The 15,896-nt window shown below is 40.9% G+C and overlaps 1 protein-coding gene across 6 annotated transcripts in view; it reads right to left on the bottom strand.

Moving 5' to 3' along the window:
* Positions 1-15,896, bottom strand: part of DIP2C (disco interacting protein 2 homolog C) — a 327,852-nt gene that overhangs the window by 115,706 nt on the left and 196,250 nt on the right. For all 6 annotated transcript variants that reach the window (XM_075492421.1, XM_075492425.1, XM_075492419.1 and 3 more), the window contains 2 exons: positions 3,243-3,368; positions 2,202-2,411 (listed from right to left, as the gene is read on the bottom strand). In XM_075492421.1, coding sequence (XP_075348536.1) covers positions 2,202-2,411; positions 3,243-3,368 — 336 coding nt within the window. The remainder of the gene's footprint in view (positions 1-2,201; positions 2,412-3,242; positions 3,369-15,896) is intronic.

A 15,896-nucleotide genomic window follows, 5' to 3' on the forward strand; every position in this document is an offset into this window, starting at 1 on the left:
AATTGGCACCTTCAGAGTACGTATGTCCTTACATATTTACAGACTATTTCTCTCTTGCACGCTGATCTGTCCCTGGAGAACAACTCCCCAGACCAAACAAACATGAAGCCATGGGAATATATATTCTTTGTGATCAAGAACAAATTGTCTCCAGTAGCTGAGGAGCTTCAGAGAACAGGATTATTCTTCTCTCTCACCTTCTCTCCTACCAAAGAGCATTATTAATCTATGATGACTGGCACACTGCCTCTGAAAGAGCAAGGCTATCTGTGGGAATACTGCAAATCTATTACCTCTTAGAATACATTTAAATGCAAAATCCACCTCCTCGGATTGAAAAGAAATAAAAGAGCCATTTAATTTCAAATTCTTACAAAAAGCAGCTCACCCATGAAGAAATACATCTTATATTTATCATCTGTGCAGTTTCTCTTACATTTCCAGTGATCTTAGCAACAACAACTGATGGTAACTTAAGATCACAGTCTCAATCTGTTAGCAGATATCACTCATATTTTGTATCCAAATGACCTTTGCATCACTACATCACAGCTACTGTCCAACTAGAGATGCAAGGTATCTTATTGTATCTTAAGGTATCTTATTGTATCTTAAGGTATCTTATTGTCAGAATGAATAAAAGTATGTATACACTGAGATAAGCTTAACTTCTTCCTTCAAAGGAGAGATCTTTCCAGTCAACAACAACAAGGCAAAATAAAACAAGTAAAAGAAGTAGTATTCTTCCTCTTCTGCAGAATAGTGCCATCTTAATTTAGCTCTATAAATGCTGTATTATTTACCGCAAACTCAGTGATTATAAAAGAAGACTTACTGTGCCAGATTTAAAATTACTGAAATGTCACATTATAAAGAAGCTATATTTAAAGACACATTAAGACTTGGTGTGTGAGTAATGCAACCTTTTAGAGTTTGGATAAATTTAATTCTCTATGCTATAATTTCCTCTAGCATTTCAAGATGAAGTCACAGAAAATAAGCAAATGCAATGATTAATGTGTTCAGAAGTGTATGTGTTTCTAAAACAAGGTTCTAAGCTATTCATTTAGCATGAATTTAAGAATACAATAGAAATTCTTCCCCTGATTGCAATTCAGCAATTCCAGACCATGGTGAGAGGATTACTTATCTGAAAATACAGGTGTTACATCAAGCTATACTCAGAGCAAAAAAATAAGAGATATGGACTACTGTTCCAGCACATAAAATCAGGAACATTTAAGATGCTTTCATGTATCTCATTAGATATACTTGAAAAGGAATGATCAATTGAGGAACAGTCACACCAAACTGCATTTCATATGTGTAGCCGAACAGTAGCAAGGTTGCTTTATCTGTTCCAATATAGATTCCAACAGATTTTCAGTGAGACAACCCAAAATACACAGCCCCAGCAAGAATGCAGCCAAAGCAGATGCCTCATATGATAAACAGGAGTTACCGGAGAATGAAGGGAAAACAAGCCTTGCTTTCCATGTGCCTAACTGAATAGCTGCCTCATTTTAATGAAGACTAATGTCAATGGTACAATATTCAGAAATAATTCATGTCTGTGAAGCTTAGCCCTAATGGAAAGAAAGCTTTGACCTCCTAGGATCTTTCCAAAGGATATAAACAAGCTACTACTAATAATAACAGATTTCTTCTCCCAAGGTATATAACAGACTTTCCCAAGGACTATAATAGCTAGATATCCCAGCCCAAGTATTCTAGATTCAATTAAAAAAATTGTTTAAGAGGACCTACTGTTAACAGAATTACCAAAAATCACTCAAACTATGTAATTAAAGTGGTGCAGCAGTAGGGGAAACTCATGCGCAAGCAATCCCTAATGCTGCATGCACTGATTTTCCTTACTGATGGATCCTACAAAGATCTTTTTTAGTGCTAGGTAATGGAAGTCATGCAACTACACATTTTAAGATATTCGGGAGCCAACAGCTAGACCCTGTTTGCCACAACATAAGTTTACCCCCAAATCTAAATTGCTGCCTTTTTTTTATTTTCTCATGAAATAAGAACATAGGACTATCTCTTGATATATTATATGTAAATAGAAAAAAGGAAAGAAGAAAAAGCACAAGAAAGACTTTTATAAGACTTCCTATAGCAGCATCAGCTGAACGTGAGAGACAAAATTAATGTTAAACTTGACATACTCAAAATGTCCATATACTAACCTATATGCGTTTGAGCCATAACATCAGCTAGTCTGTGTGCAGCACCACTGCCTCCACTTTGTGTTGAGGAGGAGGAAGTGGTTGACGTGGTAGAGCCGTGGATCGCTTGACTGATCCAATGTTCCATGTTTATACTCCCCTGACTTGAGGTGGGGGTTCCCTGGGAGTCGCCCTGTACAGAGCCTTCATCTTCTGAACCAGAAGAAGTATCTAGTAATTAAAAACAGCCTGTTAACTTGCAGTGCTTTTGGGTTTTCTTAATAGAAATAAGGCACGCTCACATTACAAATCTCAAGATAACTGCCATTAAGAAAAACTCATGAAGGTAGGCAAACATAAGAAGAAAAGTCTGTAATACTGAAAGCCCTGAAACAAAGTCAATTGCTAACTGCATATCGAGAGAGCTTTCCTGCTCTAAGGCCATGGCTTATGTATTACTGTGCAAAAATAAGGACAATAAAAGTGTCTTCCTTTATAATGTGGCTTGAGAATCTTCTGAAGACCTCCAGCCATGCATTAACAGTACAGAATACCCAAACTACTTTCCCAAGCTCACTCCACAAAGTCTGTGAAAAACTTTTCCAGTTGTAGAAAGCCCGCCCCTCAGTGCGACCTGGAGTCCCAGCTGGATTCAGCGAGGTTGAGATGTGGAGTATTTTCACAGTTTAGTAGGTAAAAGAGCAGATAAATTTGAAAAGGAATGGCATGACTAATTGTAAAGAAAACGTCCCATTACAGTGTTAGGGAATTAACTAGAAACTTGAAAGGAACTTTGAGTCACAGAAAATATGATAAGCTGGCCATAGTTAAGTCCTCATAAGACCAAAAGGACCAATGCAAGATGAGGTACTACCAAGGGCAAAACAATCATGTGAACTTTCCAACCATTCAGTTCACCTTCTCCTCTTCAAACGTACCTCAATGTTATGCTCAGTGTGCTTCAAACGACATTTCCATTACTATTATGCAAGCAGATTATTAGTTCATAGCAGCACAAGGAACCATTCTTAAAATTCTCATAAAATACACAGAGATGCTCACCTGGAGGTGTGTAGGCATCCATTGATGTTTGGACCACCAATGAACGTCGTTTTGAGGGCATGGGGACCGCCATTTTCCTTTCTTTATGTTTAGCGAGGGCTGCCTGAACTGCTTCTGTGTGGACATCTGGAAGGAAAGAGAGATTTCAAGCTAGCGGTCAGACAGAAGCGAGCTGTTTGTGCATTCAGTGCACCTGCGTGCAGGTTTGTTTGTATGCCAGCTAGGCTGACAACGCGTATCGAATGATGAAAGGCCAGGAACGCACGGGATCTCAGAGGGACTGCGTGAGTTCTCCTCAATGTAGAAAAGGCAGCTATAGTGAAAAAGCGCCGTACCAACAAACAAGCTCTTTGAGCTGTATGATATTCCCAGAACAGCGTTGCAGTATTTGAAGAGTAGGAACTCCGCTTGCCCAGAGCAAACCTCTGTTTCACCAAGAGGTGTCACTTCAGCAACCATTACTGTTTTCAGTGAAAGAGTGGTGTATTAACATTGCTCATTTTTTAAATGAATGACATTTCCAATTTACACAAAAGTCACACAGACTAAGCGAACAGGAACATTTGCTGGAAAGATAAGAGGTATGTGAAACATCACAACAGAAATGGCAGTAGGTCTCCCATTCCCAAATCCTCCTCCTGCCTCCTTCACTTGGCTTTATTCACAGAAAAGGAAGTATTACGTAGGGTTGGCCTGAGGTGGAATGAGAAGAAAAAGCACAAGGCCTTGTGCTTTTTATGAGCATGGGCCTTGTGCTTCGCAGGCATGTGCTACACACAGCTCACACTAGCCCGCTCCAAAGCATCCAACAGATCCCTTCTCCATGGGGACATCCCCAGTGAAGAGCTCCTTTACCTTTCATGTGTATATATAGCTGCCTGCTTCCTCAAGTCTGAAAAAGGCCATTTATCATGTCTAAAAGACACTAGCAACATGTTTTGATTAATTACTTTGTTTTGTGCAAATCTTTTAATTACTGCCATAACTATACATTGAAATAAGTCTGCCTTCAGTTTACTACCTTGCACAGCTTGTCTGCGTATTTCTATGGTTTTGGGACAAGATGTACATGAGGAGACTGTATGCAAAACACATGGCAGCCAACAAAAGTCACTTATGGTTAACGAAGTTGCCACATACTGACCATCTGGCACACAACTGGAAGCACATTAAATGTTGCCTTTTTACCAGTTGCTGTTAGTCAGCTGTAGAAAACGCAGCAAGTTGTGTGCATTATTTAGCTGTTCCCATTTGTGAAGTAGGAGCATAGTGAAGCAGGTTTAGTCCAGAGTGATCCCACTTCTGCTGCTGCTGAATCTGTTTGAAGACCACCCTAGCAGGCTGATTTGGCAGCGCACAGCCTGCTTCCTACTCCTCTGCGGATACGGTAGCAGCTCTGAACAGGCAATGCTCCCCAAGAAATGCAACAGGAAAGAGAAGAGTATATATATCTTTATTTAAAGAGCTGTTGCTTGGATCACATCAGTGTAAATAACTTGTTTTAAGTAACAACTGGGAAGGATGACTAGAAGCATTAGATGATACACTTTTTGCTGATAAGCTGCTACGTCTCATTTTTAATAACAGCATTCCCTATCTTCTGCCAGGGTTTAAGCACCTCTCAATGGAAAGACTGCAGGGGAGAGTAAGTCTAAGAAAAAGAATGTTATCAGCTGCTTCTGTGACTTGGTTTTTGCTTTTGTTTTAAATCATGAAGAGGATGAGCATGTCAGCAAAAGCAAAGCAAGAAAAGCAAACACCAAAGGTGGAAAAGCATACTCAAAAGGTAAAAGAGCTGTGTAGCTGACGGACCAAAATGGAGGAAGATTGCAATGCTAACATCAAACCAGAAAACAATTTCTCTCCTGTCAAGTCATTATTTTAAAGTAGAAGGTTTAAGGTCTTTCTTATAATTAAAACCTGATGAAAAGTTTATGCGAAAAGTATCAGGCTAGGAAAATAAACAATGTAAGTCTTTAGCATGTCCCCAAGATAAATTCCTACCTGCTCACTCCGCACCAATGCCAATAACGTATACAGGACTGAACATGCTCACTAATAGTTTGTGTTTCTTATCCAACAAACAGGGAAAATTCTTGGTTTTCCTTCAAAGGATAGCAATTAGATATCAAGCAGTAAAAAAATGAGCTTTCCCTTTTAAAAAAAACCAAAACTCTACAGCAATTTTCAGAAGAGAATAAATTTTGCTGATCAAGACAGGAAGAATTATTTGTATATTATTGTATTTAGGATTGTCTTTTTACTGTAAGTATTAGGAGGGAGATGAGGTGTAACTCAAATTCTTCAAAAGTGTTTCAAAGGAGGACACCTGACAGAAAATCATTATTAAAATGCTTAGTGACAGCTGGACACTGAATCATAACTTGCAAATTCTTTGATTTTTTTTTATGCTTTTTTGATGTAAGAAGGTAAACTCGTCAGCTTAATTAAAGAACACTCTGCAGGGTTTTGATTTTCAAATAAGTCCACAGGAGTCCAGGAATTGAATTGTTTTCTTAATAAAGCACAGGCCTTATATGTTTATTTGTAATGGGTTACTGTGGAATAAACCAAACTATAGATTACTAAAAAAAAACAAACCCCAAACCCCACAGGAAAGCAAAAACAATGGAAAAGATAAGAAACTCTGAATAAACAAGAGGGAAGCTGATTGGGGAAAAGGAACACGCACACCTGCTCCCAGCCCAGCCTGCAAGGTCAACTGCTCTGAAGGCATTACTCAGAGTATGGAGGCTACCAAAAAAACCTGGACACATGTCTAGAAAAGGCTGAGGACAGACAGTCCAGAGATGGTCCAGGGACTATCAGCAAGAGCTTACAGGCTTTTAGGGGACAGGAAAAAAGGCAGCAGAAACAGTCAAGCTTGGACGAAAAATATTTTCACAACGTTCTCTCCCAGGAGTAAAACTCTTGGCTAAACAAAGTGTCTCTAAGCATGTAAAGAAAGGCTAAGGATTAGGTAAAGAATGAATAACAGCCTATACAGTTTATATGGTCATCTTTTTGAATGAAAGCCTATTGATGGGTTCTGAAGATGCTCTTCAACCTATTTTGACAGTCTTAGAGAGAGTTGGACTTGTTAAGCTAATGAACAGCACTCAGGCCATTCATACCTAGAGACTAAGTCCCAAAGTATTGAGAAATCAGAGAGGTGAGGGGAAGCCAGACTGATACTTAAGAATTACACTTGAGAACAACTCACGGGTTACAACATCTATCCTGTAACCACAGCAAGACAGCAACAGTAAGTAGGTTTGTTCCCACCAAATATCAGCTTCAGGTATGCACTTTCCATAAACATGCTTTGCTTTTCTCCAGGTTTTAGCTTTGCTTTTCTTATCTACAAGCCAACTTTGCTGACATATCGCAAGGAATGTTAACCAAAATGCAACTAATAATCTCTTTTCGTAGTTTCATGAAGCATGTATTTAAACCTAAACTGAAATGTACATTCCTCACCGAAGGGTGACCCTGGTGATTTGCTTCTCATCAATCTGAGCAAGAGTGTGGTAGCTCTTTGACTTTGTCTTGGTGAAAGATGGTCTATGGTGTCCATCATATTGTATGATGTCACCCATTCTCTCCCACTTGCTTGCCCACGATCTGTCCCTAGCAGCTATTGAAAAATACAAGGAGACTTGTAATAGGAATTTATACAATAGTAATTGGAAACCACATTTGTGATACGCACTGAGACAAAGTATAATGCGGGTAAGAAGACACATCCAAGTTCCCTTGGGACAGGAAACTGCTTATCTCCCTGAATCCCATCAGCACAAAGCAGTTTGTATTCTCCACATATCACACAGAGCATCAGCAGAGAACATCACATTAGAATTTCAAACCGTCTCTGGCAGGGTGATGCCCCTTGTCTTGCAGGTCTGATAAAAGTGTCTGAACTGTCTTCTCAATCTACCCTGGCACACTCAGGCTAACTGAATTCATCATATTGTGATTGAGCATTGCTTTAAAACACAGATTTCTTGTTAAGTTTTCCTGAAAAAATTGTTCAAGTACGAAGACCACACAGTTAGGAGCTTTCATGAAAAAAAAAATCAACAAAAAACCCACCTCTCCTCTCTTTCCTCATAGTGTGGCATGCTACAATTTCTCACCTAAACTTCTGACAGAGTTTCAAACACAGATATACCTTGATGTAGTTGCATTCAAGCCTTCTGAAAAAGTCCTGGGTCTAAGTGGAAAGAAAATGCTTTTAGGCAAAATGATCTTTCATGTAGAAGTCTGTGACATTCTAACTACACTGTTACAGCTGATAAAATGACAGCAGGTCCTGACCCTTCAAAGCACTCCTATGGGTAACAAAATCTTTATACTCTTCCCACCTGGCTTTTCCACAAGACAGTCTCAACGGAAAATCTAGAGCATAGAGTAAAATATCACCACCTCTATCTACAGTAGTAGGAATCAATGCGCAGTTCCTTATCTGCTGCTTTCTCCACTGTTTTAGGTTGGCCAATCATATCTTGAATCCAATTTGTGAGTTTGTACTCAAGGAATCAATAAATGGGAAAGAGTAAAGCGACATGCTTGGGAAAGCTAATCGCTTAACTTGTGCTGTTGCAATCAGCCTGGTGTTCAGTATTCACCTGACATGTATTTCTTATAGGCTGCCTGATAATACTTAGCAAACTTCAGACAAAACAGCTGTCCCCAGTCTTTTCTCTGTTGCATTCAAGCATTTTTATTTGTTTATTCTCTCCCTTTACTTTCTATCACAGGATAAAGAAGGCATCCTTCTGGCAGCAAAGTCAGTAAGTGAAATACAAAGGAAGTGGAACTGTAAAAACAAACACGTGGTAGAGAGAAAGTTTCCCTTCAAAGAGCTAATGATCTATTAAACAAGAGATGAGGCCTCAAAACAAAAGGCAGATAAATTAAAACTGGCATAGAGAATGAGGGTCCATAAGCTCAGACTCCCAGAGCGATGACCTATGGCTTTGGCCACTGCGCTCCATAATCAGAAACTGTGATCTATTGCAAATAGAGGTAAATTCCTCATTCCATCAGCAGGACGAATTGGCCAGCTTTCCCAGGAGGTGCTCTGTTTAGCGCAGTCACTCTTTTCATCTGCTTTATCTTGTAACTTGGCACAATGCTGTGCTCCTTGTCTAACTGAAAAGGCTTAGGAAAAAAACCAACCCACTAACATACATTACTACACAGCACCAGCTTGATACGGAGACCGTGTTCTCCATGGTCTTTCCCAGCTTTATCCCTCAGTGTGATCTAACGGCTGCACGTTCCACACATCAATGCATCTGATTGTCCAGGGAAAAGGGAACAAGCCCACCTCTCTGCTTCTGTGGAACAAAGTGACATCCTACCTGTGCTGGCACACTGCTCCGATGGGATTCCCCCCAGCACAACAAACCAGCGGGAGAGCGGAGAGTCGGTGGTCAGCACACAGCCCAGCCAGAGGGATGAGCCTGTGCTCCGAGACCGCTCCTTTTAAATGCATGGCAATGTGGGAGGGAGCAACCTGTTCTCAAGAGGGAGAACTGGGTGACAGAAGAGGTGAGGAAGATAACTGTATTAACTGCTGATAGGCGGGCAGTGTGACTGGATACATGTGCTCAAGGGTTAAATAATAATGCCCAGAAAAATAGAAGCAAACACTGCTAATTACAGATTGCTCATACTGTTGACCCCTTTTTCAGTGTTCTTGAACTGTTTATTCCCTACCTTTTTGATGACGTGGCACGTAATATCTTTTTTGTTTGGGGAGGCAATTTTTTATTTAGCCAGAAGCTAGGTTGGCACATACAAAGAGAGACTGGCCAGTTTTAGTCTGGTTTGTATTGGCTCTGGGATACGAAAAGTCTCTTCTGAACTTTTACTGAAGTCTTTTCTGTAGAACATACTTTCTCCCCTTCTCGCACAAACATATGCGTACTTAGAACAAGTGGTGACTTTCCTCTGTGACAAGCTGCCCTCTCCTAGCTATTTACCTTGGGGAAGACAGTAGGTATGATCCTTCTAGGCTCAGATGAGCTCCACAAGCAAATCAGCCTTTCTTTCCTGAAGCAAGAAAGCAATTGTTGTGTGATGATCAAGGTCAGCCATTTCCTGGTGCACATATGGAGCCATGCTGTGGTATCTCGTGTTTCTCTACAGCGAATAGAAGAGCACTTCTCTGAGTGTGCATCCTCGTTTGGCATGGAGCATAATCCTGACTGGCCCTTCCCCTTACACCCCATGAACCCCATGAAGGGATGCCCCATTCCCTACTTGGGCCAGATACAGTGTCCTTGAAAGCTCTGAGCACTAACTGAGACATTTGAAAGATGCTGCATATTCCTAGTCCTCCCACAGACTTTTGCAGCTTTTAGCACGAGGATAAGTTTGCTCCTTTTTGTTCAGCTCTTTTTTAAAAAACAAAAACCTATTCAACAAATTACAGTTCCATTCTTCCTTGATGTGGAGGGGTTGTTAAAATCTTTTTCCTGTATGATTTTAACATGCCTCAGTGGCTTCCTTTATTCAGTATTAGCTGCCTTTGCTCCATAGGCATGTCAAACATTCAACATACTGTAAGCAAAGTGATACCTCCTCACGGATCAGGGATCTGGGTGTTAGCTCTGCACGGATCATGAAACAGGGCGCTCCTCCCATGGTAAGCATCAGCTACATTAAAAATTCCACATTATGAAACTGTTCCTCACACCCCTTGCATAAAATGCCTCAGCACACAAAAGAAAAACAGCGTCTTCTTTTCTACTTAAATCGGGTATTGCAGATGTGTGTCAAGTAGTTCTCTCGCATCTAATTTATCATGCAGACCTGCTTCTTTTTAAGATAAGAAATTAGACTTGGTGTAGATAGGAGTTGTGTATTGCTACAATCAAGATAGCAGAAGTCTATTTCTACCTATGTTTCAGAACAAATATATTACTTCTGTTGGTTTTGCTCGAGTCGTCAGTTTCCCACTAATTAGAGAAAGCCTTGATACCTGATCACCAGCTGTTGAAAGAAACACAAGTATGGAAAAACAAGCTGTTGCCTAATTTTTGCTATACAGATGCACAATTATCTAACAGAGTCCCTACCATCCTCTGCAGCCTGGTTTTCCAGTTCTGAAGTAATGGTACTTCCATCCCTCCTTTCAGGGGACTAACCCCTGGAAGAATAAAACTGCTGGGAGACATACCTAGATGTGATCTGAATTCATTCATTTCATCTGTTTGTTCCCTTTGCCTCATGTAATTCCTCTCCCCTGAGATGTTTTTGTCTTTTTTTTTTTTATTTAGCTTTTGGAAACAATCTTTCTTCCTTTGCTTTAGTAGCCAGTTTCTGGTAACATGCTGATACGACTGGGAGCAGGATGGGCCCGAGGACTCTGAGAAGGTTTAGCATCCTTGCCTTTTACGGGATAGTCCACAAACACAACTGACTCGCTCGCAGAATAGCAGATTATTAAGATCAGGAAGGTTGATGCCCTGCACTAATGAGTTGAGAATGCCAAATGATTTTTAATAAGAGGTTATTTATGTACATATAATACATATTTATGCCTTATTTATATTGCAGTAGAGGATCAGCCCTGAAGTCAGACCTTTAACAAATAAGTCAAACCACAAATAAGTCTCTGTGTCAGGGAAGCCAGCATCTGGGGTGGCACTAAGGAAACCAGCTGGAAGAACAGGCAGAGAGCTGCCTTGCAGGAGGCAAGAGGAGCAAGGGCAGTTATTGCTGCATCAACACACAGTGCAACAGAAGAATCCTTAACGGCTTCTGAGTTATTACAGGGAGGCAACTGATACTATGGGAAAACAGCACCAGCAAACCAGCACTATCAAAGGTGAATTTTGGCTGAAAATTCTAGATAAGTATAGCAATAGTATGCTAAGTAATTATACAGAGGGAAGGTTGGCAATTGCTGCCTTACAGGAAACTACTAGTTGAAAGCATGAAAGTCTCTTATGAGTTTAATCAGACCTCTGTTGTAGCTACCATGGAAACGAAGGATATACTGAGAATTCATTTCCTAATACGTGGCCTGTAAATACTCTGAGTAGAGATAATTTGGTAGCTACATCTATTGGAAATGCAATCAGGACGTACTAAGTAGGGTGAGACATGGTAAATGTGGTATCATCAGAACAGATTACAGTTAGGTTTTGTCTTTTGATTGTCCTGGGCTGACAGCACTGACTTATTTTCAGGCAGATACAGGGCAAGTGATTTCATAAAAATTGCTGTGTTCATCCAACACAGATCACTCCTTGGAAAATCATCTCACCCCTGAGAATGTGAAAGTGAGTGAGTCCATATAATAATGGATCTTTGCTGTGGGTGATGCTATAATGAAGCAGTCTCAGAATATTTTCACAATCTCTCTGGGTATTAAGATAGGAAAGCACATAGCCCCAACAATGTGACACCTAATTTCCAGCTGCAAGCAGGTGTGCTATTAATTCTGAAATATGGCATTCACAACAAACACAGTGAATACTCGACTGAATGCAAGAACATCTGCTCTAAGATGACACTCATTTATACGAGGGCTGTGGAGGTTACTAACAGAAATAAACTGTTGCTTACATTTCAAAAAACAATTTAAGTGTGTAAGTTTCAGTCTTTGGGATGTTTAAACTATACATCCTGGGCCTCTGGTTTTATTGGGAACTGGGGATACATGGATATACTGGGGAAAGTTCTGCTGACTTTTCATGAATTCAGGGCCAAATTTTGTCCACCTGCACAATTTTTGACAATGAAAAGTCAGCATTTTAGAAAACATCTGCACTCCCATGAACGTGCCACCAAAAAGGGCCTGGCTCTTCTAGGATGCTGCAGCCAACAAACTCCACTGGTGCAGGAAACTGTGCTCCGTGCACTCCGCAAAGGGCTGGGCTGTGCCATCATTCAGCCACTGCTCAGTACCTCCTGCGGATCTTCTGTCCACCTGGTGCTCACGTGAAGGAGCTAGAAGCTTTGTATGTTCTCATGTAGTCAGAAAGCTAAACTCTAAAGAAGAAAAGCATGGCTGTCGTCTCCCAGTTTGGATGGCCGTGGTGATAATCCATAATTCTGGGTGGAAGGAAGGTAAAAGCTGAACATGCAGTTGGGAAAGCTGTATGGGCAGGCTGTGAAACACAGAGGTTATGTGATGGAAACAGAGGACACCAGAACAGAAGACTGAACTCTTTATGACTGCACTGCTAGTTTTGCTGAAAGGCATAGTTTTTGCTTTACTTTGGATTCTTCAGCTATTATAATAAAGTTGTTTGTAGAATGTTTTTCTCTAAACTCTAAGATTTAAAACTATATTAACTCTACTCATATGTGAAATAAAAAAACAACATGCAGGCCTCCCACTAATAATTTCCATCCCTCTATTTATTTATTATCTCATTTGTAATGCAATCTGGATGTCAGCTTCACACAGTGACTTCATCTCAGGCCCCTTTATTATGCGATCTGAAGTAAATCGACTTTCTATTTGTTTCTCTCTGGAGATCCTTGAGTAATTTTCCTCAAGAGTTCTGCAATTATCCTTACAAATTTTTCTGCTGGGTCAAAAGCAAGGATGTGGTCATATAAATTAAATCTTTGCAGAAGTTTTTCTTCAACCTCTTTTTTGTCCTGATTGAGTTGTAGCTTGAAATTAAGTTTGTAAGTAAGCTAAATCAATTAAGGAGATTAATTAATTTCTGAATAAGTGTGTCTACAGCCAGGTTAATTAGTTCAGATTAATGTTTCCAAGTATCCCTCACTCACCTGAAGAGTTAATAAATTCTTTGTTTTATGACGAGCCACCTTAATATATATATGCAGTCCCATCTTGATACATAGTACATTCATCATATTTTTTGTTCTCCTTGTTCTATGGAGTAATGTTAGATGATAAGGGTTCATTAAAAATGATTCCTCAAATCTTTCCCATTCCACCCTTTCCTCTAGCATGCACTGTAACTCTTATATTCTCGCAGTGTAATTCTTTTTTGTCAGTTCTGGCAAGATTGCAGAATGAGGTCTTGAATGTCCTTTCAAAAATGCAAAATATAAGCTACCCATATATTTTAAAATCACTATGAGGTAAGCTGTAAACATGCAAAATGTCAGCAACCTTTGCTACGGTTCATACACACGCTTACCTCATGGTAAATGAGAACAAATACATGGTAAAGGCACGTACTGAAGCTGCTAGAGCAGAGCAGCTCAGCTACCTAGGGTCTGGTGCCAACTTCTCCTCTAGGATTTGGGTCTACAGTGAACGTTCTTTCGTTGCTAGCTCCCTTATTTCCAATGCCCCTCAAAGCTAGCCTGGGATGATTTGTTTGGAAGTTTAATGATTCCATGCCCATTATAAGCTGCTCAGTCTTTTCCCTATTGAACCACAGTGTGGGAAAGGTGGCTCAGGAATTTGAGCCAGGAGAGTTGTAGTTAGGATGCGTCTGTTTTGGCAGTATCTCCAAAAATCTCCTGTATTAAGATGTCTTTTAAAAGAAGTGCTGAGTGCGCTTGGAAAATGAGCTGTTTTCTGCAGTGGTGGGATCTCTGGGGCAGGGGTTGGCAGCCCTCCAAGAATGGTGTACCAGACTGATTTTTTCTTTCTCATCTTCAGAAGTTAACATGTGGGAAAAAAATCAGTAAGAATGAGTGGGAGAAGGGAGGTACTCCCTCCCGAGAGTCCAGGTACCACAGCCACCTTACCAGCAGTACCCTTCCTCCATGCTACCAGTTGAGAAATGCTGATTCCACATATGGTATTTCTCAAAATACTCTATTTCTCAGCTCCCAGCTCTATGCTCATCCACTGCTGTGCCTTTCAAAATCTGTCCACACAGTTCATGTAGCACATGTGCTCTCATCTGCTGGTCTTTCCTCTGGGACACCGTGAACCCTTAGAGATAGAGGCAGTGCAATTTCACTTATGCTGCTACTTCCCACATCATTTCTGACATCTGGAAAACTCAGTTTTTAGAGCTCACTGGTCTCATTTTTCTTAAGCATTACACTTGCTCCAGGCAGTGCAGAACACTGGCCATCGTCAAGGCCTCTTAGAGACCGCATGAGAAACAAGGGACTTAATAAACTTGACCCAACCCATCTGTCATATCCTCATCTCATCAGAGGAGAATTCTACAGCAGAAATCACAGAGCCAAGAGCCGCTATCTCATTCCTAACAACACATGCATGTGCATTTGAACATATTACACCGCATTCCCTATCACTAAATATCGATTTGTTTAGTTTTTATTTTTTATTGGTGCATACTTTTTGTGTACTTATATCATCCTTTTTTTTTTTTTACTGACAGACAGGAGCTGTGGAAATGGTAAAAGCCAGGTTCTGGCACAAGGAGGTGCTCTGGTTTTCAGCATTGGGATGGAGAACTGAAGCTTTTTGTTGTGGCATAATCTAAAGGGCACAGGGGTGTCCCTTTGGAAAAATGAAATTGGTAAGGACCTGACATTCCATTTCTCCATGTGTTGAACACCCAGCTGAGGAGGATAACATACTTGTTCTCTGGAGAGGAGTTAAAACAGTTGCTGAAGGTCTCTGAAGGAGAGTTTTTCTCTGAACCCTGCAGGCCATGACTGGCTGAGAAATGCGGATCCGAGGGAGATTCACTGTGATCAAGAAAACAGTTTCTGATCACGAGGCTCTGCCCAGTTTACCCATGGGGTATTTTCTTAGGAACTGCCACTGGCACAGATGCTGTTGTACTGCGCTGCAGCCTTTACGTGGCAGCAGAGCCCAGCCCTGCTTCAGGCCACCAGAACAGCCAGCACAGGCAAGGGGCCAAACTCTGGTAGCAGTATTACTTCAGGGCTACACTGTGGAGAGGTTACACATCACCACTTTAAGCACCAAATCAGTAAGAGCGTTCTTCCAAAAGCAAGATAGCTTGTATGATGGTATTTGAAATAATGGTGGCAGAAGCTGCACAGAACCACAGAATCACAGAATTGTATAGGTTGGAAAAGACCTTTAAGATCATTGAGTCCAACTGTAAAGTTAACACTACCAAGACCACCACTACACCATGTCCCTAAGCACCTCATCCAAATGTCTTTTAAATACCTCCAGGGATGGCGACTCAACCGAAGTGGTTGAGTCGCCATCCCTGGGCAGCCTGTTCCAATGCTTGATAACCCTTTCAGTGAAGTAAAATTTCCTAATATCCAGTCTAAACCTCTCCTGGCACAACTTGAGGCCATTTCCTCTTGTCCTATCACTTGTTACCTAGGAGAAGAGACCGACCCCCACCTCCCTGCAACCTCCTTTCAGGTAGTTGTAGAGAGCAATAAGGTCTCCCCTGAGCCTCCTTTTCTCCAGGCTAAACAACCCCAGTTCCCTCAGCCGCTCCTCATAAGACTTGTGCTCTAGGACTTATGAAGACTTATGCTTCAGGGTCCTTCTATGAGGGGTTTCAACGTTAGCAAAAGCAGAATGTAGCCAGTGCTAACCAGGGAGCAAACAGGTCCCTAGTGACTGTATGGAAGACATGTAGGGCCAACATCCTCTGAAAATCTCAGTATTGGACTGAGTTCGTTCATTTAGACAGCACGACAAGACTGTGAAAGCTAAGCCATTCAGGTTACCTACTTGTTTACTCCACCGCATAATTCCTATCTCCTTATCTCAACACACCACACCAAATC

This window comes from Mycteria americana, chromosome 2 (genome assembly GCF_035582795.1).
Source record: "Mycteria americana isolate JAX WOST 10 ecotype Jacksonville Zoo and Gardens chromosome 2, USCA_MyAme_1.0, whole genome shotgun sequence".
Lineage (NCBI taxonomy): Eukaryota > Metazoa > Chordata > Aves > Ciconiiformes > Ciconiidae > Mycteria > Mycteria americana.